Below are 27,075 nucleotides of genomic sequence, written 5' to 3' on the forward strand. Positions count from 1 at the left end.
AGCAAGCCCACACAATCACATAAGCCAACTCCTTGCAATAAATCTCTGGCTCTGTTTTTCCAGTAGAACACTGACTGAAAGAGAGGACTCACATTTCCTGATTTCAAAACTTACTACAAAACTGCAGTAATCAAGACTGTGTGGAACTGGCATAAAGAATACTGACATTGATCAATGGAGTAGAATTGAGAGTCCAGAAATAAAACATACATTTATGGTCAATTGATTCTTAACAGGGTGCCAAGACAACTCAATAGGTAAAGAATAGTCTTTTCCACAAATGGTGTTGAGAAGACTGGATTTCCATGTGCAAAAGAATGAATCTGGATTCCTACCTCATACCACAGACAAAATTTAACTCCCAATGAACCAAAAACCTAAATATAAGAACTAAAACTATAAAAATAAGAAGAAAAGATAGGAATAAATCTTTATGCTTTTGTATCAGGCAATGGTTTCTCAAAAGCACAAGCAACCAACTAAAAGTAATAATAAATTGAACTTCATCAAAATTTAAAGCTTTTTTGTTTCAAAGAACACTATTAAGAAAATGAAAAGATTTTCATTCCTTTTACCCATACAGTGGGAGAAAATACTGGCAAGTCATATATCTGATAAGTGTACAGTATCCAAAATATGTGAAGAACTCTTACAACTCAAGAATAAAAAGGCAAAAAACCCAATTTAAAAATGGGCAAAGACCTATTTACAATAGCCCAGAGATGGAAACAACCTAAGTGTCCATCATCGGATGAATGGATAAAGAAGATGTGGCTCATATATACAATGGAATATTACTCAGCCATAAAAAGAAACGAAATTGAGCTATTTGTAATGAGGTGGATGGACCTAGAGTCTGTCATACAGAGTGAAGTAACTCAAAAAGAGAAAGACAAATACTGTATGCTGACACATATATATGGAATTTAAGAAAAAAAATGTCATGAAGAACATAGTGGTAAGACAGGAATAAAGACACAGACCTACTAGAGAATGGACTTGAGGATATGGGGAGGGGGAAGGGTAAGCTGTGACAAAGCAAAAGAGCGGCATGGACATATATACACTACCAAACGTAAGGTAGATAGATAGTGGGAAGCAGCCGCATAGCACAGGGAGATCAGCTCGGGGCTTTGTGACCGCCTGGAGGGGTAGGATAGGGAGAGTGGGAGGGAGACGCAAAAGGGAGGGGATATGGGAACATATGTATATGTATAACTGATTAAATTTGTTATAAAGCAGAAAAATAAATAAATAAATAAATAAATAAATAAATAAATAAATAAAATGGGCAAAGAATCTGAACAGTCATTTCTCCAAAGAAGACATACAAATGGCTAATGAGCACATGAAAAGATGTTCAACATCATTAGGCATTAGAAAAATGCAAATCAAAATCACAATGAAAAAAAATAACAGCTGCACATCCACTAGGATGGCTATAATAATTAAAAATAAATAGAAGGAAAATAGGAGAAATTGGAACCTTCAAACATTCTTTGTAGGAGTATAAAATGGTACAGCCCTTTGGAAAAGAGTTTTGCAGTTCCTCAAAAAGTTAAACATAGAAATACCATATGCCCCTGGAATTCCATTCTTAGGTATACATTCAAGAGAACAGAAAACACACACCCCACGAAAACTTGTACATGAACATTGCAGCATTATTCAGAATAGGCAAAAGTGGCAGTAACCCAAAAGTCCACCAAGAGATGAATGGATAAACAAAACATAGAATACAATGGAACATTATTCAGCCTTAAAAAAGGATGGAGTACTGACACAGGCTATAATGTGGATGAACCCTGAAACCAGTATGCTAGATAAAAGAAGCCAGACACAAAAGGACAAATATTGTATGATTCTACTTATATGAAATATCTAGACCAGGTAAATTCATAGAGACAGAAAGCAGACTAGAGGTTATCAGGGGCTGGGAGGAGATTCTTTATGAGATGGTGAAAATATCCTAAAATAAGATAGTAGTAAATGTTACACCACACTGTGAATATATTAGAAACACTGAATTTTATACTTCAAAATCGTGAATTTTATGGCATGTGAACTATATCTCAGTAAAATTGTTATTAAAAAGAAAAAGAAGAAGAATGCCCCTGTCCCAGGCCCACATACAAAAAGTACATAGAAAATAAATTGAATAAGTGTAGAGTACACATGGGACTCTCTGCCTCTTGGGATCTGGCACTTAGTGCTGGCACAGTGATCCAAGCCTTAAACATCCATTCCCGTGACCGACTAACACTGTTCTGGTCCTAGGGATCCCTTCTCTAACATCTCTTACCCTATGTCCTTGAAACAGAAGACAACCATGATTGAAAACTGTGAAGGTTTGTGAGTTGTGCCACTGCCAGTGGAAGTGATGGACAGTGTTTGGACAGCAGGAAGGATTGCAGTGGCAAAAGCACTTCAGGTCACCTTATCTTTGATAAAGGAGGCAAAAATATACAGTGGAGAAAAGACGGCCTCTTCAATAAGTGGTGCTGGGAAAACTGGACAGGTACATGTAAAAGTATGAAATTAGAACACTCCCTAACACCATACACAAAAATAAACTCAAAATGGATTAAAGACCTAAATGTAAGGCCAGACACTATCAAACTCTTAGAGGAAAACATAGGCAGAACACTCTGTGATATAAATCACAGCAAGATCCTTTTTGACCCACCTCCTAGAGAAATAGATATAAAAACAAAAATAAACAAATGGGACCTAATGAAACTTAAAAGCTTTTGCACAGCAAAGGAAGCCATAAACAAGACCAAAAGACAACCCTCAGAATAGGAGAAAATATTTGCAAATGAAGCAACTGACAAAGGGTTAATCTCCAAAATTTACAAGCAGCTCATGCAGCTCAATATCAAAAAAACAAACAACCCAATCCAAAATTGGGCAGAAGACCTAAATAGACATTTCTCCAAAGAAGATATACAGATTGCCAACAAACACATGAAAGAATGCTCAGCATCATTAATCATTAGAGAAATACAAATCAAAACTACAATGAGATATTATCTCACACCAGTCAGAATGACCATCATCAAAAAACTACAAACAATAAATGCTGGAGAGGGTGTGGAGAAAAGGGAACACTCTTGCACTGTTCGTGGGAATGTAAATTGATACATTTACTATGGAGAACAGTATGGAGGTTCCTTAAAAAACTACAAATAGAACTACCATATGACCCAGCAATCCCACTACTGGGCATATACCCTGAGAAAACCATAATTCAAAAAGAGTCATGTACCAAAATGTTCACTGTAGCTCTATTTACAATAGCCAGGACATGGAAGCAACCTAAGTGTCCATCAACAGATGAATGGATAAAGAAGATGTGGTACATATATACAATGGAATATTACTCAGCCATAAAAAGAAATGAAATTGAGTTATTTGTAGTGAGGTGGATGGACCTAGAGTCTGTCATACAGAGTGAAGTAAGTCACAAAGAGAAAAACAAATACTGTATGCTAACACATATATATGGAATCTAAGAAAAAAAAAGGTCATGAAGAAACTAGGGGCAAGATGGGAATAAAGACACAGACCTACTAGAGAATGGACTTGAGGATATGGGAAGGAGGAAGGGGGAAGGGTAAGCTGGGACAAAGTGAGAGAGTGGCATGGACATATATACACTACCAAATGTAAAATAGATAGCTAGTGGGAAGCAGCCGCATAGCACAGGGAGATCAGCTTGGTGATTTGTGACCACCTAGAGGGGTGGGATAGGGAGGGTGGGAGGGAGGGAGACGCAAGAGGGAAGAGATATGGGAACATATGTATATGTATAACTGATACACTTTGTTATAAAGCAGAAACTAATACAGCATTGTAAAGCAATTATACTCCAATAAAGATGTTAAAAAATATTAGTAGCTTAAACGAAAAAAAAAAGCACTTCAGTAAGAGAAAAGATAAATTAATCAACTTGTCAAATTCTTCTTCCCAGTCTGAATGCAATAGATTCTTGTACAACAAACTATCATTCCCAGTATAACCGAGCATCCATTTTCCTGTTTTGCTTTGTATTCCAATCAGTGCTTCTGAAAGTTCTCACAAATGAGAGTATATCTGCAACAGTTTCACATGGCTAAGAAAAATTTTGTAATATTACATGTTATGAGTCAAATTGTGTGCCCTTAAATTCACACGTTGAAGTCATAATCCCCAACAGCTCAGAATGTGATCTTATTTGGAGACAGGGTACCTTGATTACAGAGGTAATCTGTTACCCCTGTAATCATGGTTAAAAGGGGTCACTGGGATGGGTCCAAATACAATATGACTGGTGTCCTTATGGAAAGAGGAAATTTGGAGACACACACAGGGAGAATGCCATGCGAGTATCAAAGCAGAAAATGGGGTGATGCACCTACAAGCCAAAGAATGTCAAAAGAATACACACTATGTGAAAATCTTGTTTAGAACATTAGGTATTCATTCTGCTGAAATGAAGGCAATAAAAAAAGTTTTAATGGAACTAATATATAACAATCTATGAATTACATATAATATCTCTGGCCCCATTTACAGAATATCCAGACATGAAGAATGATTTAAGTAGTCATTTTTGATAGCACCTGGCTTCCAGTCATATACAAACCATAATTTTGCATGCATTTTTAACTTTTGTCATTATGAAGGTGTATGTGTCAATGTGAGAGGGCAGAACATATTTCACTGAGCAGTTTGCTAGCTTGATTTACAACACTTCAATATGTAGGTGTGTGGTATGTGGGCCTCCACTTGCGCTCATGCCCCAGGTCCGATAATTGTTAGAGGGGGGCAGGACCCAGCAATGACAGAAGAAAGCTAGCCTGCAGCTATGAACAGAAGCCAAACCAACAGCTCTAACTTGCTCCTACTACAAACTGAAATGCCATCCTGGAAGCTTCATGTGAGGACCTGATGCAGTCCCTAGAGGGAGTGGTGAGTGCCTCACATGCTTTGCCTTCCTGGGTCCTAGTCCCCAGGGCCCTACAAGCCCATCCCAGTCCAGGGGTATATAGCCCTGTGGCCTCAGTGGGCACTCAGCTCTCACCAGGTTTCATACACCTAATATATGTCACTGTTCCCAATGTCAGGGTGCATCATGAACTTGCATTTGGTTTCCTTGCAGTAACTCTTGCGGTGCCACCTTCAAGTAAACAGAGTAATCTTATAACTGCACTTCACTCCTGCATTGGGAAAGGACTGTGCAGTTTGACAAAAGGCCTTCAGAGCACTCCTCAAGGCGGTGATATTGCCCATGGCTATTATTTTTTTACATCCTGCCTGTCCCTGTGTAGGGAGGTTTGGCTGCTTGTTGAGGGCTATGAGGTTAGAGAAGGGAACTAGCATTCCATATGGGGGTAAGTCTTAGGAAGAAAGGAACTCTTAGAGATAGGGTAAGTGGTGGCAGCTGAGAAAGGAGAAAAAAGCAGGATACATCGCCAGTTTCTAAGGGAATGAGAGAAAAGGGTATCAAAATGCCAAACTGAGGATAAAGATTGAGCTGCAGAAGGCCCTGTAGGATTTCCAACTTTGATTGTATATTTTTTGCAGCTCCCTCAAAGCAAACATGGCAACTGTACATTTCATGCTATTGCCGATTAACATGATGGATAAATGGACAGCTAACATAAAACAGAGTGCCTGACATCAAAGGATACTTTTTGCTATGGTTGAGCATCCTTAAGGAACTTCAATACCCTTTCCATAGATAGCAGCTCAGAAAAGCAGAATACTATCTTTGTATGAAATTAAAAACCATGAAAGACAGACTGGGTTCATCAGAACGGTAGCAGCAAAGAATGAAAACTTCAAGTAAGGACATAAACGGGTTTAAAAATAATTTTGATACTAAAAAAAGGAAGGCTGATGCAAATACAGCAGGTAGAAAGTCAACAGCCCAGTGCTTAATAGCAAAGGCAGACTAGTGAACCACATTAATCAACCTAGGATACAGATTATCAACAACGTTTGAAACTCAGATTAACAGGAACAAATAAGGTACCAGAGTGGGAAGCATTTTTACAGCCAGTAACAAAAGTTTTCATCTTTGCTTAAATAAGACTTCAAAAGGATTCCACATATCAACCAATAAGTGAGTTCATCAAAAAAAAAAAATATATATATATATTAACTTTAAGAAATGCAAGGCAGGGCTTCTCTGGTGGAGCAGTGGTTAGGAATTTGCCTGCCAATGCAGGGGACACGGGTGCATGCCCTGGTCCGGGAAGATCCCACATGCCGTGGAGAAACTGGGCCCTTGTGCCACGACTACAGAGCTTGCACTCTAGAGCCCACGAGCCACAACTACTGAGCCTACGTGCCACGACTACTGAAGCCCGCGAAACTAGAGCCTGTGCTCCGCAACAAGATAAGCCACCGTAATGAGAGGACTGTGCACCGCAACTAAGAGTAGCCCCCGCTCGCCGCAACTAAAAAGAAAGCCCGCGCACAGCAACGAAGACCCAACACAGCCAAAAATAAATAAATAAATAAATTTATTTATTTTTTAAAAAAGAGAAAGAAATGCAAGGCACAGTGACCACACTTCTGATCTGTTTTAAGATGAATCAGCATTTTCTACCTGAGCAAGTAGAAGGCAGTTAGCACTTGGGTGATTTTAAAGACTCTTTAACAGTTGCCTTTAATTGGCTGATGAAATAGCAGAACAGTGTGGCTGAAAGCCAATGTTTATTTTTACCCATTACCTGTTTTATTAATGGCATTGTGGGCTACTGGGCCTCCAGGAACACACAAATATATTAAAATGTCCCACACTGTAATTAAGAGGCACAGAGAGGATTAGAGCAAATGAAGCGGCGGTTGTACTTGCCATTGGTTTAGTCAAGGCCAGGCATTTTGATGCTCTCATGGCAGAAGCCGGCAAGTTTTACTTCAGAAATCTACAAAATATGGAATATATTTTCTTGCAGAGCAAGGGTTTTAATAAATGGGTCTCCCCCCCAAATAAAAATTATACATAAAGAAAAATATCCCAAGTGAATGATCCTACAATGAAAGAAGGGATTCCCTTAGCCAGAAAAGGAAAAATGTTATCAACAATAGCATCAGTTAAAGAAACTGGATCTTGAGACTCTATTAATAAGGGACTCAAAATGAATCAAACTTCCATGTAACTCTCATCCAGACACAGGGCTTTCTTCTCCTAGGTGAGTCAGAACTTCTGCCTGAGTTTTTAAAAGGGAATAAAAATAAAGTGATCACCCAACAGATGACCTGTTCAATAACTAAAGCATCAGAAATGTTTGCAGAAACGGAGAACAGATTCTTTTAAGCAAAGACTAGAGTATAGGTTCCTAAACCAGCACTGTTTCATTTTTTTGGGTTGATTTTACCAAATCCATTGTAACTAAATGTTAGCTTAATTTTAAAATAGTACATGTAAGTAGGTTTTTTGCTTTGATTGCTCAGAATCAACATTACCATGCTTGAGATTACTGCCAGTGGTCTCCTATGAATCTTCATATCAAAGAAAAAGCAAAATGGAATGAGGGCAGGGCAAAATGGAATGAAATCTGGAAACACAGTGTTTTGACCTAAGCAGAGGACAACATTGCCTTTGCCCTAGCAACTCTGGAGAAGTGCTTAAAAAAGACAAGAAAGAAGATATAAGTACTTACGAGGACCCTGGACTTGCAGTGGGAGGAGGGCCTGAAGAAATGAAAGAAAAACAAAAGAAACAGTCAGTCTGGGTTATTGGAGGGTGAACATCAGGACAGTCAAACCATTACGGACTAAAGTTCTCAGCCACCCCTAAGTAATATTTATTTTTCTGGAATTTATTATTTTACTCCAGCTCCCCCAACCACCTCTATGAAAAAACATACCAGTGAGACTGTGTCTATATCCCACAGTTCAGAGCCTGAAAAATGCTAAGACAAGGGCTAAAAAATGAGTCAGAGTAGGCATCCTCACGAGATGCAGTGAGTTTCAGTGGGAGGCTGAATGAGCATGAGGACATTGATTGCAACAGCAGGCAGGGGTCTTTGATGGCAGCTGGACAGAAAAGAGGCCTGCGTGCTGGAAATCTTCCCAACTTCTCTGGACAAGGAACATTCTTGCTGAGAAGAATTCACTGATGTGATGACTTAGAATTGGGGCTGAGGTCAGACCTATCTGGACTCTGCTCCTGCTCTGCAGTTTACTGGCTGGGTGACCCTGAGCACAGTACTTAACTGCTGGGCCTTGGTTTACTTATTTCTAAAATGGGCACAAGAGGACCAGCTTCTGTGTTGCTGGGCACACCCAGTACCTCCTCACCCCCGTGGAGGCCAAAGGCCATCCAAAAGGCCATCCAAAGGGCAAAAGGCCATCCTGCTAGGAAGCTGCTTACCGAACTTGACAAACAAGACTCCAGTGGTAGAAACCACCTTCTTGCCGTTCGTCGCCACGCACTGGAAGTAGCCCGTGTCTGTGGTGTCGAGGTTTCTAATCCGCAGCCGAGAGCCATAGTTGGTTGCCCGAAAGGAGATCCTCCGGGGCTCCTGGACCACAGGTGCATCATTTTTGAACCAGCGGATAGTGGGAGGCGGATTCCCAGAGACTTTGCAGTGCAGTTCTGCTGTCTGCCCCAGGGACGTGGTGATATTATTCATCGGTTCATCGAGGGTCAGGTAAGACTCTGCAGAGGGAGAAGCAGGCAGGTGAGAGGGGCAGACTGCTGGAGAGTGCCTCCAAGCAACCCAAGCTCACTCTGTGTGACCCAGACCACAGAGAGACTGAACAGGAGTGGCATGGTGGAGACAGATAAGGGATGGTTGAAATCATCCCTTTACCGAGACCCTGTGACTACTAAACAATCACCCATAGAGTCTGCTGCTTGGAAGGAAATTTGTTACTAACCATGGTATAAAACCCAAAGTTTTCAAATGACTATGTGGTACCCATGGATAAATGTACTTTCTCGGCCAAGATAAGATGAGCTTTTGTGTTTCAGAGTATAAAAAAAAAATACATGCTCCTTGTTACAAACTCAAACAATACAGTGAAAAAGAAAAAGAAGTAAAATTTAACTCATCCCGAAATGATATCCCTCTTAGCATTCTGGCAAAGATCCTACCAGTTTGTCCACTTTTGATAAGAGAGAAAGTATGAAAAACTGGAAAAGTAGGAGCAATATATTTATATCCACATGGCCCAAGATTGGGAAGGATGCTGAAAATCTTCCTGTCAGTGATGATATAATAAAGGTTATGGAGGCCAGGTTGCTGGCAGACAAAGTGGTGAGGCAATGAAATTATTTCCATAATGTTACTCATGTCAACCGCAACACATTACAATATATTATTCTATGCATTCAATTTTTAATTGAGATATAATTTATATTCTATGAAATGTATCAGTCTTAATTACACAGCCCCACGAGTCTTGACAAATGCATGTACCCATGTAACCAATGCCCCTATCAAGATATAGAACAACAGAACATCATCAATATCCCAGAAAGTACCCCCAAGATCCTTAGTAGTGAATCCCTGCTCCACCCCCTCTACCTGGCAAAACTGTGAGAGGATTAAAATTAAATCAGGCAAGGCATGGGAAGCATTTAAACTAGTATATGGCGAAAAGTAAGCACTCAAAAGTATTAATGTGTTCTATTATTTTTATAATAATAACAACTTCTGTGTAATGACTTTTACTCTGTCTCCTGTTATCCTCTAATAACCCCGTGAGGTAGGAAAGGCACAGGAAGTATCATGATGCCCAGGTGCAGAGGAGATGTCTCAGAGATTAGCTGACTTGCCCTGTGGTCACACAGTAAGATGTACATTGTGCCCAAAGCTTCTAGCACTAACGACTTCGTGTCCTCAGGCTCAGCCAAGCACCTAAACAAAGTTCAACTGAGCCAAGCTGGTTAGTACAGTAGTAAGAACAGACAGACTCTAAGTCCTGCCATATGCCAGGGGCTTTACTTTAGTATTTACCTGCCCAATAACCCCACAAGGGAGGAGGAATTGTCATCGCTGCTCAACAATGAGGAGACCTAGGATCAGAGAGGTTAAGTGACTTGTCAAAGGCCACACAGCTGAGCCAAGGGCTGGTTCAGCTCCCTCTGGCTCCAAAACCTAGCTCTTTCCACCCCATCAGATTGCTTTGGTAGCCTGAGTCACACTGAGGAGTGGAGATAGAATTCAAACTTCTTCCTTAAGGAAGAGCTGGGGTTTACACATATCCACACACCCACAGGGCTGTGATCTTCCCCTAACTCCAGCCAGGACTGTCTGGTTAATGGGTCTAACCTTTAGCTATGTGTTCTGGCTGGTTTCCCTCCAGAAGCCAGGTACCTCACTGACCTGATATCCTCTGATAGGCCCTTCTCCTTGAGACTACATCCTGTTTCCTGTCCTTTCTGTAGCAGGGGTCCAGCTTTGAGTTGGAGGTGAAACAGGAGGGAAGGGGGCAGGGCACAACCTTTAAAAGAATGACATAGCCATAGGACATGACAAAAACTGGTTAGAAACAACTAGGTCCAAGATGGCAGAAGATTCGACTTCCAGTGGATCTTGAGCCTCATTATACACTCATTGTAATATATTAGCATCTAAATGACACACCCACCCGTGCCATGACAGTTCTGAGGCTAACCATAAAAGGCCAAAAAATGGGCGGTGGCCCAATTCCTGGAAATCCCTGCCCCTTCCCCGAAAATAGTTGGAATAATCCTCCCACTCATTAGCATATGAAACTACCCAGCCCATAAAAACTAACCGCCCCATGTATCGGGTCCTCTCACCTTCTGAGATGGCCCACACTCTGTCTGTGAAGTCTCTTTCTCTCTAAATAAATCCACTTCTCACCTATCACTTTGTCTCTCACTGAAGTCTTTCTGCGACAAGACATCAAAAACCTGAGCTTCATTAAGTCCTGGCACCAGGTGTGTGATCTCAATTAAAAGACTGTGGGTTTCAAGTCCCAACCTGGGTTTGGCTGGGTTCGAGTCCTGGTGCGTGGGTTCGAGTCCCAATATGCGTTTAGGCTGGGTTCGAGTCCCAATCTGAGTTGCACGGTTTCAGAGGGGTCTCCACAGTGGCAAGAGGTGCCATCACCCAGGTACTCCCACAGCCTGGCTCCCTCTCCCAGATTTCTACCTTCTTTAAATATCAAAGCCAGCCAACATCAACCACACTCCCCAGAGGCCAGGACGACAGTGTCTAGGTGTGCATCTCAGGGGTTAACAAGACTGTTGAGTTTTAGTCAAGAAAACAAAAGTCAATTCTACTTTATTTCTTTGGTTCTTCCCCCATAGGAAGTTGCTACTGAAATCCCAGCAAGCTTTTTGGCCAAGCCCTCATAGCATAAAATATAAAAGGATGAGCTGGAACTTTAAACTGTTTCTTTTACCTCCAAACCCCAGTTACTTTGCATGATACTACAATCACAGACACACAGTTCTTCAAATTTTTTCTTCTAGGAACATAAATTAGCCCAGAGACAGAGAGTTCTGTAACTGGGTGGAGTATTTCAAATATTCTCTGAAGGTGTACTTAAACTTATTGAAAACAAATTAGTACGGGTTGATCCACCAGATGAAATCAACCCTCACAAACTCTGAAGCTAGAATGTCTGAATTTGCATCCTGGTTCTGCTACTTATCAGCTGTGTGACCTTGGGCAAGTTATTTAACCTCTCTGTGTCTCAAATTTTGTTACCTGTGAAATTAGTACAATAATTATATCTTCCTCATAGGGCTACTGTGAGGATTATATTAATTAATACATGGAAAGTACTTTGAATAGGGTCTGGCACAGAGCAAACAGCATGTGAAAGTTTCTGCTATTATATTAGCTATTTTTTTCTTTTCTTTTTCTCACAAATAACTTATGCCTAAAAATGGGGAATGATTATCCATTGAACTGATTGGTTTCCTGGCCATGTCCAGTCCTGACTTTACAGAAAAGATCTGAGGGATGAGGCCACCTGCCCAAGATCACATAACTAACACACTGCAGGAGAGAGTAGTTAATTTGTCCGTGAAGTTCTATATCATATCTACCTAAAACAAAAACAAGGGTTACAGGGCATCTTGAAATCAGTGTAATAGCTGGCTCAAGCAGTATGCTTCCAGGGAGACCAAAGGAAATGTAAACAAATCTTTGTGTCTACTGAACAAAGGAGCCTTGCCATAAACACAGGGAATTTGGTTCTAACTTTTTAGTGATAAAGAATAATGTTCAATTTATTTGCCATCTGTAGCTGCTCACTTAATAAGTAAAACAAGCAAACGATCTGGTCCTCAGTTTGGCAAAGACTGGAAGCATCAGAAACACATTTGGCCTAAACAACACGAAAGCATTTTGTGACTGGAATAAAATAAAATAAAAACGCATGTCTGAATCATTGCTATCAGCCTTGTTGTTAACAAGCCTCTGGCCGTGATCCATTCTCTTCCCAGAACTATCTGGATCCTCCTGGAGCAGCCTCATGGGCCACACTAGGGGACCCACTCTCTGTTCTACACCCAGCACTTGGCGTGACCATTGCAGGTTATGGACTAGTCATTTCTTTCAGAGAACACCTGGACATCCTAGCGAAGCAGCCCAGGGCAGAGGAAATCTGTAAACTGGACCTGATACCAGTTTGCCACTACCTAGCTGCAAGTGTCAGGCAGTCACTTTGCCTCCCTGGGATTTGGAGTCATGATCTATTACATGGGCCTGTGCGGTCTGCACCTCCTGAAATAGTGTAAGTTTCCATATGGGCCTCAGCTACAGAAGCACTGGATGGCAGTGTGGACTAAGAATGCCACCTGCCATATCAGTAAACAAGATGTTGCAGTCATTGAGCCGTCAGCCACTACAGCTGAATTCCCTCTATCCACACCCCCCCCCAACCCCAGTGGTACACTCTGAAGGGATTCAGGATGGAGAAAAAAAAGAGATTACTGGCCCTAGATAGTTAAGCTGCATAGCAAAGGGATAATTTCATTAAGTCCAGGCTCTTGCATCTTCCCCTACAGAAAAGCACTAAATTCATTAACTTGAGATATCTGGTTTTTCTTTAATTAGCAGTAATCTTTTGAGGTTCCGACTACCTGGTTTTGTTGTTGTTGTTGTTCATTTGGTTTTTTGGGGCTTTTCTTTTTTTTTTTTTTTTGGTAAAGCTCTTATATAGCCTGGCTCCTCCCATACCTCTTTGAAACTGTCCCTGAGAGCTACGTAAGAGGCTGTATCCCGGGCTTAAGTCTTCAGTAAGTCTACCAAATAAAACAATCATCAGATTTTAGGTTGTGCAGTTTTTTCAGTCGACAGCAGACAGCAGGTACTGACTGAGTCTGAATGCCAGAAAAAGCATTTTGGCCTGTACATGTAAACCTGGCTATTCATACTGTTAAAAAAGGCCGCAAGCGGAGTCACTTGTGCTAAGTCCACATCACCAAACCGATACTTAATACCTAACTTAATTACACTTTCAACCTCTCCCAGGAATGGACTCTTAAACCAATCAATCTGGAATTACCTAGTCAGCACTAGTGAGGTGATCTGCCTGATAGACCCCTGCTGTGCCCTGAAAGTGACCTTGCCACAAACAATCTACTCTTTGCTAGGAACAACCCTGTTCTGCCCCTTTCTGCCTATAAAAGTCTTTCATTTTGTACAGCTCTTCAGAACTCCTTTCTATCTGCTACATGGGCTGCTGCCTGATTCATGAATTGTTGAATAAAACCAATAAGATTTAAAAAATTTGTTCACTTGAATTTTGTTTTTTAACAATATTTTTTTCAGTGGCTTGATTCAATACCTCTGACAATGTGTGCTTGAGCTGTGGAAGATTTCTCATCCTTCTTTCCCTGCTTTTGTGGACCACAAATGTTGAGATGGCAGACTGGTGAGTGGGAGGTGGGATATAATCTGGCTGGAGAGAGAAAAAATTCCAATTCTGCTGACTCCACCTCTAGCTCTGTGTCTCTGAATGAACTATGTCTCCCAGTGGTGGTACTAGTAATAATGATGATGGTGACAATGACAATGATGATGATACAATATAATGATAATAGCTAACATCTAAAGGGTACTTATTACTATGGCAGGTGTTGTTACAAACCATTATTATTGTCCTCATTTTATACATAGATATCTAAGGCACAGGGATGGTAAAAAAGCCATCCGAGATCACATAGTAAGTAGGAGTGAGACAAAACAATTATTGATTCTGATTTAGATTGATTTAGATTTCAGTCTAAATCCCAGCAAGTTATTTTGTGGATATTGACACAAACTGATCCTAAAGTTTATATGAGAGGCAAAAGACCCAGAATAGCCAACATAATACTGAAGGAGAAGAACAAAGCTGGAGGACTGACACTACCCAACTTCAAAACTTGCTATAAAGCTACAGTAGTCAAGACAGTGTGATACTGGTGAAAGAATAGACAAATAGACCCATGAAAGAGAATAGACAGCCCAGAAATAGAGTCCAGTTGACTACCTATATATAATCAACTGATCTTTGACAAAGAAGCAAAGTCACCACAAAGGAGCAAAGACAGTCTTTTCAACAAATAGTGCTGAAACAACTGTACATCCACGTGCAAAAATGAATCTAGACACAGCCCTTACACCCTCCACAAAAATTAACTCAAAATGGATCACGGACCTAAACATAAGATGCAAAATTACACAATTCCTGGAAGATAACATAGGAGAAAACCCAGATGATCTTGGGTATGGAAATGACTTTTTAGATATGACAACAAAGACATGATCTATGAAATAAATAAATGATAAACTGGACTTTATTAAAATTAAAAATGCTGTTCTGCAAAAGACAATATCAACAGAACAAGAAGACAAGCCACAGACTGGGAGAAAACATTTGCAAAAGACACATCTGATAAAATACCAAAATATATAAAGAACTCTTAAAACCCAACCATAAGAAAGCAACCTCAATAAAAAATGGGCCAATACTTTAACAGATACCTCACCAAAGAAGAAAAATGGCAAATAGACATATGAAAAGATGTTCCACATCATATGTCATCAGGGAAATGCAAATTAAAACAATGAGTTACACTAAACACCCATTAGAATAATCAAAATCCAGAACATTGACATTACCAAATGCTGATGAAGACATGGAGCAACAGGAACTCTCTCATTGCTGGTGGGAATGCAAAATGTTACAGCTACTTTGGAAGATAGTTTGGCAGTTTCTTACAAAAATAAAAATACTCTTACCATATAAACCAGCAATCTCACTCCTTGGTATTTACCCAAAGTAGTTGAAAACATGTCCACACAAAACCCTGCACGTGGATGTTTGTAGCTTTATTCACAGTTGCCAAAAGCTGGAAGCAAACAAGCTGTCCTTCAGTAGGTAAATGGATAAACTGTAGTACATCTAGACTATGGAATATTATTCAGTGCTAAAAGGAAATGAGCTATCAAGCCATGAAAACACATAAAGGAAGCATAAATACATATTAGTAAGTGAAAGAAGCCAATCTTAAAAGGCTACATATGGCATGATTCCAATTATAGGACATTCTGGAAAAGGTAAAACTTTAGACAGTAGAAATATCAATGGTTACCAGAGACTGGGGGGGTGGGGGAGAATGAATGGGCAGAGCACAGAGGATTTTTAGGGCAGTGAAAATACTCTCTCCGATACTATAATGGTGGATACATGTCATTACACATTTGTCTAAATCCATGGAACGTACAACACAAGAGTGAGCTATAATGTAAACTATGAACTTTGGGTGATTATGATGTGTCAATGTAATTTCACCAGTTTTAACAGATGTATGACTCTGGTGGGGAATGTTGATAACGGGAGAGATTATGCATGTGAAGGGGCAGGGTGTATACAAAAAAATCTCTGTATCTTCCCTTCAATTTTGCTGTGAACCTAAAACTTCTCTAAAAGAAAGTCTTCAGGGCTTCCCTGGTGGCACAGTGGTTAAGAATCCATCTGCCAACGCAGGGGACATGGTTTCGAGCCCTGGTATGGGAAGATCCCACATGCTGTGGAGCAACTAAGCCCGTGCACCACAACTACTGAGCGTGTGCTCTAGAGCCCGTGTGCCACAACTACTGAGTCCACATGCCACAACTACTGAAGCCCACACACCTAGAGCCCGTGCTCCGCAACAAGAGAAGCCACCTCAATGAGAAGCCCGTGCACCGCAACAAAGAGTAGCCCCTGCCCAACGCAACTAAAAGAAAGCCCGCGTGCAGCAACGAAAACCTAATGCAGCCAAAAATAAATTTTAATTACTTAATTAATTAATTTAAAAAACAGTAATTCTTAAAAAAAAAAATCTTTAAAAAATTATTTTGGCTCCAGAGTCCTTGTTCCAGGACAGAAGTTCTCAAACCCCTTGGTTTCAGAACCCCCTATACACTCTTTAAAATATTGAGGACCCCCAAGAGAAAATTTTAAAAAATTTGTTTACTAATTTATTTGAAAATAAAGATAACCTCATTACTTGTTAACAAATATTGTCATGAAAAATAACTGTATTCCCCTCTGCACCCCCTGATACACATGCGAATAGTGAGAAGAGTGGCACTGTTTTCTATTGTTATTGATCTATCATTTTGTTTAAGAGCAGACAGCTGGACTCTCCTCTTTCTGCATTCAATCTTTTGAGATATGTTGTTTTGGTTGAAGTATACGAAGAAAATCTGGCTTCATACAGTTGGAAAAGAGAGGGGTATTTTTATAGCCTTCTCAGATAATTTAGGAGATAGTATTCTTGGATACTAAACCCAAATTTGACAAACGGTAGTTTCTTTTTTTTTTTGACATTTTAAAATTGAGGTATAGTTGATTTACAATGTTTCAGGTGTACAGCAAAGTGATTCAGTTATATATATATATATATATATATGTATATATATATATATATATATACATATATATATATTCTTTTTCAGTTTTTTCCATTATAGGTTACTACAAAATACTGAATATGGTATGCTGTGTTATACAGTAAGTCCTTGCTGTTTATTTTATATACAGTAGTGTGTATGTTAATCCCAAACTCCTAATTTATCCCTCCCCCCCTTCCCTTTTGGTAACCATAAGTTTGTTTTCTATGTCTGTGAATCTATTTCTGTTTTGTAAATAAGTTCATTTGTATCATTTTTTTAGATTCCACATATAAGTGACATCATATGATATTTATCTTTTTCTGTCTTATTTACTTCACTTAGAATGATAATCTCTAGGTTCATCCATGTTGCTGCAGATGGCATTATTTCGTTCTTTTTTATGGCTGAGTAATATTCCATTGTACATATATTCCACATCTTTATCTATCATCTGTCAGTGGATATTTAGGTTGCTTCCATGTCTTGGCTATTGTAAACAGTGCTGCTATGAACATTGGGGTGCATGTATCTTTTCCGGATATAGGCCCAGGAGTGGGATTGCTGGATCATATGGTAACTCTAGTTTTTGTTTTTTAAGGAACCTCCACACTGTTTTCCATAGCAGCTGCTCCAATACATTCCCATCAACAGTGCAGGAGGGTTCCCTTTTCTCCACACCCTCTCCAGCAGACAAATGGTGGTTTCTTAAAGAATAGTTGTAATGTGAAATCTGAAACCATACCAGTGAATTTTTCATAATCTGTTATATTAAAATGGATTGATTTATCTTGAACGTTGAACAGATCTTTTATCCACGTATGATCTTTTTAACACCATGCCCTGTTCATTTAGAAAACACTGGTTCACTGAGTTACATAGATCTTCCAGATATGAACACATTTAATCATGTAATATAGAAAAATCACATTCATTAGTATCACCATCTATCTCATTAGTAAAGATTGGGAAACTGCAAGCTCTTGGTGGTGGCTAAAATTTTTCCAAATTTTAAATTTTTGCTGGAAAGCTCAAATTTTATTATTGGCAACTAATATTATCTCCTGTTTCCTTCAAGTGTCAGGCTCGTTTTGTTTAGTTTCAAGAATAACTAACCATAGTTTGATTGTCAATCATTCTTTCAAGTAATAAAATGCTTTTCTTTGTGACAACCATAGTGTTTTACCAGTCAGCACGACTGCTTATGTATACTTCCCATTTTGCCATACAAAATATTAAAAAAGACATGTACCTCATGGGTCAAGATTTAGTTAATAATTTTTGCTGCTTCATCAAAGATATTCTTTTTTTTTTCTTTTTTTTTTTTTTTTTGTGGTACACGGGCCTCTCACTGTTGTGGCCTCTCCTGTTGCGGAGCACAGGCTCCGGACGCGCAGGCTCAGTGGCCATGGCTCACGGGCCCAGCTGCTCCGCGGCATGTGGGATCCTCCTGGACTGGGGCACGAATCCGTGTCCCCTGCATCAGCAGGCGGACTCTTAACTACTGCACCACCAGGGAAGCCCCATCAAAGATATTCTTAAGTGCAATTGGCTTTTCTTTTTTTAAAATTGAAATATAGTTGATGAACAACGTTATATAAGTTACAGGTGTACAATATAGTGATTCACAATTTTGGCTTTTTTTTTTTCTAAACTGTAAGTGTGTGGTGGTGGAGAATACAGTAACTTCTAGTACAGTTTAGTACAGTTTGTTACCATTGTTTTGACTCATGCTAAGGCCCCAGAATTTTTACCTACCATTGCTTTTACACAATCAGGATGGGTAAACTGCAGTTCAGAGACCTTAAAGACCTATCCTAGACCTGTCCCAACTAATAAAAGCTAAAGCCAGGATTTGGACTCCAAGCTCAATCCTCTTTCCATCACACTCCACAGCTGCCCTCTGCCACCCCTATGGGTCTTGGACCAGTGTGAGGTTCTCAGAACAAAATAATTTAGCTCAAGCCCTGAATACCATAAGCTAGGCTTGCATGGTCTGTTTCTATTTCTGAATAAGCAACTTGGGATTTGGGGGCAATCCTCAGTGATTTTGGGAGATCTGGGAAAAAGTTTGGGACTCTGAATAAAAAAAAAGATATTTATGCTTTTTAAAATGTATGAAAAGAAAATGCCAGGATTCTTTCAGTACCACCATTTCCTCCATTACCCACAGAAAGTGATGATCATAGCTAACATTTTTCTCAGCATTTACAAGGTTCCAGGCACCATTCTAAGCACCTTGTACACATTAACTTATTTAATCTTGAAAACAATCCTGAGGTAGATACTATTCTTACCCTTTTTTCGGAGATAAGGAAATGAGACACAAAGAGGTTAAGTAATTGCCCAAAGTCATGCAGTTAGAAAGTGGCAGAGCCAGGACCCAAACCCAGACCTTTCGACACAAGAGACTGTAATATTAGCCAGTGCACCATTTCCCAGTAGACCCACACTTTAGTCTTTCATTGTTTCCTATTACAATTGTAATAGGAAACATTGTTGCCCTTTTTATGAGTCCATCCAGCACAAGACAATACCCACTGGTACTGAGAACAACTAATCACTACCAGTTTCTTATGATGTAAGTGGAAGTCATCATGGAGAAGGAGCTTTTTAAAAACACCACGGGGCGGGGGGCTTCCCTGGTGGCGCAAGTGGTTGGGAGTCCACCTGCCGATGCAGGGGACACGGGTTCGTGCCCTGGTCCGGGAAGATCCCACATGCCGTGGAGCATCTGGGCCCGTGAGCCATGGCCGCTGAGCCTGCGCTCCGCAACGGGAGAGGCCACGGCAGTGAGAGGCCCGCGTACCGCAAAAAAAAAAAAAAAAAAGATAAATACACCACAGGCATTGTTAATCCTGACGCTTAATCAACTTAAAAAGTGAACTGCGAGAAAAAAGAAGTTAGTTTATGAGCTCTCTGGGAATTGAGACTCTATTTCCTCCTTTTCGTAGTCCCCCCAGCACTCCATGTGTTATATGGTGAACTTCGTAGGCATTTAATAAATGCTGGTTGATTAAGTAAATGGAAGCCTCAAGTGTATTTCAGGCAAATGAGCTTTGGAGACACCCCATTTATTACTTACCCATTTGACAAGACGTCACATTCACAAATCCCTCCCAACATTTATTACTTAATTTTCAAAGCGCCCTCCCCTTCCCCCCCAGGGAGGGAGGCGGGGCCAAGAGTTATATTGCCATTCTGACAGGTGAGAGAAACCCGGATATAAAAAGTTGAACAGTCCTTCACTATGGCAACCCAGCCAGTCAGCCAGGGAGCCAGTCACAATTAGGCTCAGGGCCTGCATCTCAGTATCAAAGAGGCACATGCCAAATCCTAGTCCCCTTCAGGACCGATCCTATTCAGAAGAGGGAGGAGGTTCCCGACATGAAATAAAATGCTTAGCTAAACATAAAGGAAGGCTGCCAAACATGGTTAGGTCATTGCATTTGACTTTGAGAGAACATTCTGTTCATGCTATCAACCTGCATTCACTTTCAGCACACTTCACCATAAATATTTCTGACTCACTATCTCAGGAAATATTTTTTATCTTAATAAACTCAATGCAAAACATAATCTAAATCGGCTTGCACATTCTTGAGTCAGAGCCACAAGCTGCATTTAATAAAAATCAGTGGAAATAGCAGGGGACTTCTGAATAACCGCAGTTCGTTATCTGACATGAGGCTGCTGGGAAGTTCCGAACACACGGAGAGCAGGAGGTCGGTAAGCTGAAGGTATGGAGAGAGCCAGAGACCACTGGATGACCCCACTTTGTGGATCTTAATTTCCACTGATGAGTTTCACTAGAGGCGCTATTCGTGACAATGAAATGCAGCATGGTAATTAAGAACATGGCTCTGGAGTTGAACTGCTTGGCCCCACGTCTGAGTACCACCTCTCACTTGCTGTTTTTTTAACCTCCCTTAGCCTCAGTTTCCTCAACTGTAAAATGGGGCTAATAACTCTAGTTACCCTAAAGTGTTGCTGTGGAGGTTAAATGGGATCATCCTTCTCTGAAACATCAAAAACGTTCACTACAGGGAGCTAGAGCCAGAGATTCTCAACCCTCATGGAACATCACTATCACCTAAGGAATAATAATAAAAAAAAACCCACTGACACCTGGGTCTCACCCCTCGAAATTCACATTTAGTTGATCCTGGGTGGAGTTCAGGTATAAGCATTTTTTTAGATGCTCCCCGAATGATTCTCCTCAGCAGGCAATGTAAATGTAGAACACTTGGCTAGAGCAATTATAGCTACCAGTTTCTGACCACTGATTCTTACTTGGCTTCCTGCTAAGCCCTGTTTTTACTGCTCAAAATCTCCAGGAAGATTCTCCACTACATTCCTCATTGTCCAGAAGAAGAAACCAGCGCTGAGACATTAAGCACATTGCCTAAGGTCACATGACCGATCAAGAGTGAAACCACATCTCCAACCAAGACTTTTGCCTTGAACTGGCCAGTCTTCAAGCCTATGTCTTCAGTCAGGGAAAGAGATGGCTCGATGAAGATAAAAATTTTCTGGCTGAACAAAGCTGCTGTAGACCAGGAGGCATGATGGTTAAAAGTCAAAAAAAAAAAAAAACCCAGCAAAGCCAACACTCACATTTTCTTAAAAGTTCAAGTACTAATGCATCAAGCTGAGCTCAGCCTTGTGACCTCTGAGTAACAAGGGTAGGTTTAAAGAGTGTCCATAGCTACAGTGAACCAGGTACCTTTAAAAAGCAAAAGCAGTAGGTGGGGGCATTATCTCAGAATAAAGAAGAAGACTCTAAGTGGAATAAATTAAGCTTATGACAAACAAACAAACAAAAAGCATGTCCATAGCACCAAAGACAACAAATGGTCAACGAAGCAGCTCCTTTGGGGGAGGAAACTCACATACATCAGAAATGGTTCTGCAAATGTGCACTTAGAGCAAACCTCCTGTAAATCTGGACTAACGGAAAAGAGAGCCACCTTTATAGGTTCTTCCTTAGGAAGCACAGAAACTACACCTAGCAGATTCAAAAAAGTTTAAGAAAACTTTGCTACCATTTAGAGGCTTGTTTTAAAGAATAGGTCATTTTTACAACTAGGCCAACTGTATGTAAATAGACCCTTAAAAGCTCAGGGAAACTACATTTTCCTCTTAAGTAGTTAAGATTTACAAAGAATGAGAGTGGCTGGCCTCCAGGCTTTAGATTACTTTGTGTCCCAGCTATAATTAATAAAGGTAGGAGGAGAGGGGAATAAACATGTGCTGAACACTGATTCTATCAGGCACTTTACATATATTACTGTCTTTTATCCTTTCCAAAACCCTGTCATGTCTGTAAGTTTTTCTAGCCTCACCTAAGGAAGACACCAAGGCTTAGAGAGGTTTTAACATAACTAGGTCAGGGCTGGGATTGGACCCCGTTCTCCCCAGCATCCTCCTTCTGTTCCCACTCCCAACTTGTCCCATCTCAATTTACTGGGTTTTTTTATAACAAATTTAATCAGTTATACATATACATATGTTCCCATATCCCCTCCCTTTTGCGTCTCCCTCCCACTCTCCCTATCCCACACCTCCAGGCGGTCACAAAGCACCGAGCATCATGATCTCCCTGTGCTATGCGGCTGCTTCTCACTAGCTATCTACCTTACGTTTGGTAGTGTATATATGTCCATGCCGCTCTTTCACTTTGTCACAGCTTACACTTCCCCCTCCCCATATCCTCAAGTCCATTCTCTAGTAGATTTGTGTCTTTATTCCTGTCTTACCCCTATGTTCTTCATGACATTTTTTTTCTTAAATTCCATATATATGTGTCAGCATACAGTATTTGTCTTTCTCTTTCTGACTTACTTCACTCTGTATGACAGACTCTAGGTCCATCCACCTCATTACAAATAGCTCAATTTCATTTCTTTTTATGGCTGAGTAATATTCCATTGTATATATATGCCACATCTTCGTTATCCATTCATCCGATGATGGACACTTAGGTTGTTTCCATCTCTGGGCTATTGTAAATAGGGCTGCTATGAACATTTTGGTACATGACTCTTTTTGAATTATGGTTTTCTCAGGGTATATGCCCAGTAGTGGGATTGCTGGGTCATATGGTAGTTCTATTTTTAGTTTTTTAAGGAACCTCCATACCGTTCTCCATAGTGGCTGTACCAATTCACATTCCCACCAGCAGTGCAAGAGTGTTCCCTTTTTTCCACACCCTCTCCAGCATTTATTGTTTCTAGATTTTTTGATGATGGCCATTCTGACTGGTGTGAGATGATATCTCATTGTAGTTTTGGTTTGCATTTCTCTAATGAGTAAAGATGTTGAGCATCCTTTCATGTGTTTGTTGGCAGTCTGTATATCTTCTATGGAGAAATGTCTATTTAGGTCTTCTGCCCATTTTTGGATTGGGTTGTTTGTTTATTTGTTATTGAGCTGCATGAGCTGCTTATAAATTTTGGAGATTAATCCTTTGTCAGTTGCTTCATTTGCAAATATTTTCTCCCATTCTGAGGGTTGTCTTTTGGTCTTGTTTATGGTTTCCTTTGCTGTGCAAAAGCTTTTAAGGTTCATTAGGTCCCATGTGTTTATTTTTGTCTTTATTTCCATTTCTCTAGGAGGTGGGTCAAAAAGGATCTTGCTGTGATTTATGTCATACAGTGTTCTGCCTATGTTTTCCTCTAAGAGTTTGATAGTGTCTGGCCTTACATTTAGGTCTTTAATCCATTTTGAGCTTACTTTTGTGTATGGTGTTAGGGAGTGATCTAATCTCATACTTTTACATGTCCCTGTCCAGTTTTCCCAGCACCACTTATTGAAGAGACTGTCCTTTCTCCACTGTACATTCCTGACTCCTTTATCAAAGATAAAGTGACCATATGTCCGTGGGTTTATCTCTGGGCTTTCTATCCTGTTCCATTGATCTATCTTTCTGTTTTTGTGCCAGTACCATACTGTCTTGATTACTGTAGCTTTGTAGTATAGTCTGAAGTCAGGGAGCCTGATTCCTCCAGCTCCATTTTTCGTTCTCAAGATTGCTTTGGCTATTCGGGGTCTTTTGTGTTTCCATACAAATTGTGAAATTTTTTGTTCTAGTTCTGTGAAAAATGCCAGTGGTAGTTTGATAGGGATTGCATTGAATCTGTAGATTGCTTTGGGTAGTAGAGTCATTTTCACAATGTTGATTCTTCCAATCCAAGAACATGGTACATCTCTCCATCTATTTGTATCATCTTTAATTTCTTTCATCAGTGTCTTACAATTTTCTGCATACAGGTCTTTTATCTCCTTAGGTAGGTTTATTCCTAGATATTTTATTCTTTTTGTTGCAATGGTAAATGGGAGTGCTTCCTTGATTCCACTTTCAGATTTTTCATCATTAGTATATAGGAATGCCAGAGATTTCTGTGCATTAATTTTGTATCCTGCTACTTTACCAAATTCATTGATTAGCTCTAGTAGTTTTCTGGTAGCATCTTTAGGATTCTCTATGTATAGTATCATGTCATCTGCAAACAGTGACAGCTTTACTTCTTCTTTTCCAATTTGGATTCCTTTTATTTCCTTTTCTTCTCTGATTGCTGTGGCTAAAACTTCCAAAACTAGGTTGAATAAGAGTGGTGAGAGTGGGCAACCTTGTCTTGTTCCTGATCTTAGTGGAAATGGTTTCAGTTTTTCACCATTGAGGACGATGCTGGCTGTGGGTTTGTCATATATGGCCTTTATTATGTTGAGGAAAGTTCCCTCTATGCCTACTTTCTGCAGGGTTTTTATCATAAATGGGTGTTGAATTTTGTCGAAAGCTTTCTCTGCATCTATTGAGATGATCATATGGTTTTTCTCCTTCAATTTGTTAATATGGTGTATCACGTTGATTGATTTGCGTATATTGAAGAATCCTTGCATTCCTGGAATAAACCCCACTTGATCATGGTGTATGATCCTTTGAATGTGCTGTTGGATTCTGTTTGCTAGTATTTTGTTGAGGATTTTTGCATCTATGTTCATCAGTGATATTGGCCTGTAGTTTTCTTTCTTTGTGACATCCTTGTCTAGTTTTGGTATCAAGGTGATGGTGGCCTCGTAGAATGAGTTTGGGAGTGTTCCTCCCTCTGCTATATTTTGGAAGAGTTTGAGAAGGATAGGTGTTAGCTCTTCTCTAAATGCTTGATAGAATTCGCCTGTGAAGCCATCTGGTCCTGGGCTTTTGTTTGTTGGAAGATTTTTTATCACAGTTTCAATTTCAGTGCTTGTGATTGGTCTGTTCATATTTTCTATTTCTTCCTGATTCAGTCTCGGCAGGTTGTGCATTTCTAAGAATTTGTCCATTTCTTCCAGGTTGTCCATTTTATTGGCATAGAGTTGCTTGTAGTAATCTCTCATGATCTTTTGTATTTCTGCAGTGTCAGTTGTTACTTCTCCTTTTTCATTTCTAATTCTGTTGATTTGAGTCTTCTCCCTTTTTTTCTTGATGAGCCTGGCTAATGGTTTATCAATTTTGTTTACCTTCTCAAAGAACCAGCTTTTAGTTTTACTGATTTTTGCTATCGTTTCCTTCATTTCTTTTTCATTTATTTCTGATCTGATTTTTATGATTTCTTTCCTTCTGCTAACTTGGGGATGTTTTTGTTCTTCTTTCTCTAATTGCTTTAGGTGCAAGGTTAGGTTGTTTATTCGACATGTTTCCTGTTTCTTAAGGTGGGATTGTATTGCTATAAACTTCCCTCTTAGAACTGCTTTTGCTGCATCCCATAGGTTTTGGGTCGTCGTGTCTCCATTGTCATTTGTTTCTAGGTATTTTTTAATTTCCTCTTTGATTTCTTCAGTGATCACTTCGTTATTAAGTAGTGTATTGTTTAGCCTCCATGTGTTTGTATTTTTTACAGCTCTTTTCCTGTAATTGATATCTAGTCTCATAGCATTGTGGTCGGAAAAGATACTTGATACAATTTCAATTTTCTTAAATTTACCAAGGCTTGATTTGGGACCCAAGATATGATCTATCCTGGAGAATGTTCCATGAGCACTTGAGAAAAATGTGTATTCTGTTGTTTTTGGATGGAATGTCCTATAAATATCAAGTAAGTCCATCTTGTTTAATGTATCATTTAAAGCTTGTGTTTCCTTATTTATTTTCATTTTGGATGATCTGTCCATTGGTGAAAGTGGGGTGTTAAAGTCCCCTACTATGATTGTGTTACTGTCGATTTCTCCTTTTATGGCTGTTAGTATTTGCCTTATGTATTGAGGTGCTCCTATGTTGGGTGCATAAATATTTACAATTGCTATATCTTCTTCTTGGATCGATCCCTTGATCATTAGGTAGTGTCCTTCTTTGTCTCTTCTAGTAGTCTTTATTTTAAAGTCTATTTTGTCTGATATGAGAATTGCTACTCCAGCTTTCTTTTGGTTTCCATTTGCATGAAATATCTTTTTCCATCCCCTTACTTTCAGTCTGTATGTGTCTCTAGGTCTGAAGTGGGTCTCTTGTAGACAGCATATATATGGGTCTTGTTTTTGTATCCATTCAGCCAGTCTGTGTCTTTTGCTGGGAGCATTTAGTCCATTTACATTTAAGGTAATTATCGATATGTATGTTCCTATTCCCATTTTCTTAATTGTTTTGGGTTCGTTATTGTAGGTCTTTTCCTTCTGTTGTGTTTCTTGCCTAGAGAAGTCCCTTTAGCATTTGTTGTAAAGCTGGTTTGGTGGTGCTGAACTCTCTCAGCTTTTGCTTGTCTGTAAACGTTTTAATTTCTCCATCAAATCTGAATGAGATCCTTGCTGGGTAGAGTAATCTTGGTTGCAGGTTTTTCTCCTTCATTAAAGGACACTTTAATTATGTCCTGCCACTCCCTTCTGGCTTGTAGAGTTTCTGCTGAGAGATCAGCTGTTATCCTGATGGGGATTCCCTTGTGTGTTATTTGTTGTTTTTGCCTTGCTGCTTTTAATATGCTTTCTTTGTGTTTAATTTTTGACAGTTTGATTAATATGTGTCTTGGCGTATTTCTCCTTGGATTTATTCTGTATGGGACTCTCTGTGCTTCCTGGACTTGATTAACTATTTCCTTTCCCATATTAGGGAAGTTTTCAACTATAATCTCTTCAAATATTTTCTCAGTCCCTTTCTTTTTCTCTTCTTCTTCTGGAACCCCTATAATTCGAATGTTGGTGCGTTTAATGTTGTCCCAGAGGTCTCTGAGACTGTCCTCTGTTCTTTTCATTCTTT

General features: G+C 39.8%; 1 protein-coding gene across 3 annotated transcripts in view; it reads right to left on the reverse strand.

The window, feature by feature from the left end:
* The window catches only part of ROR1 (receptor tyrosine kinase like orphan receptor 1), a gene marked incomplete at its 5' end in the record, with an annotated part of 414,976 nt that overhangs the window by 119,346 nt on the left and 268,555 nt on the right, over positions 1-27,075 (reverse strand). For all 3 annotated transcript variants that reach the window (XM_081217100.1, XM_081217102.1, XM_081217101.1), the window contains 2 exons: positions 7,656-7,686; positions 8,369-8,656. In XM_081217100.1, the coding sequence (XP_081073226.1) occupies positions 7,656-7,686; positions 8,369-8,656 (319 nt within the window). The remainder of the gene's footprint in view (positions 1-7,655; positions 7,687-8,368; positions 8,657-27,075) is intronic.

The sequence above is a fragment of the Mesoplodon bidens genome (assembly GCF_964165515.1).
Source record: "Mesoplodon bidens genome assembly, chromosome: 2".
NCBI classification, from domain to species: Eukaryota; Metazoa; Chordata; class Mammalia; order Artiodactyla; family Ziphiidae; genus Mesoplodon; species Mesoplodon bidens.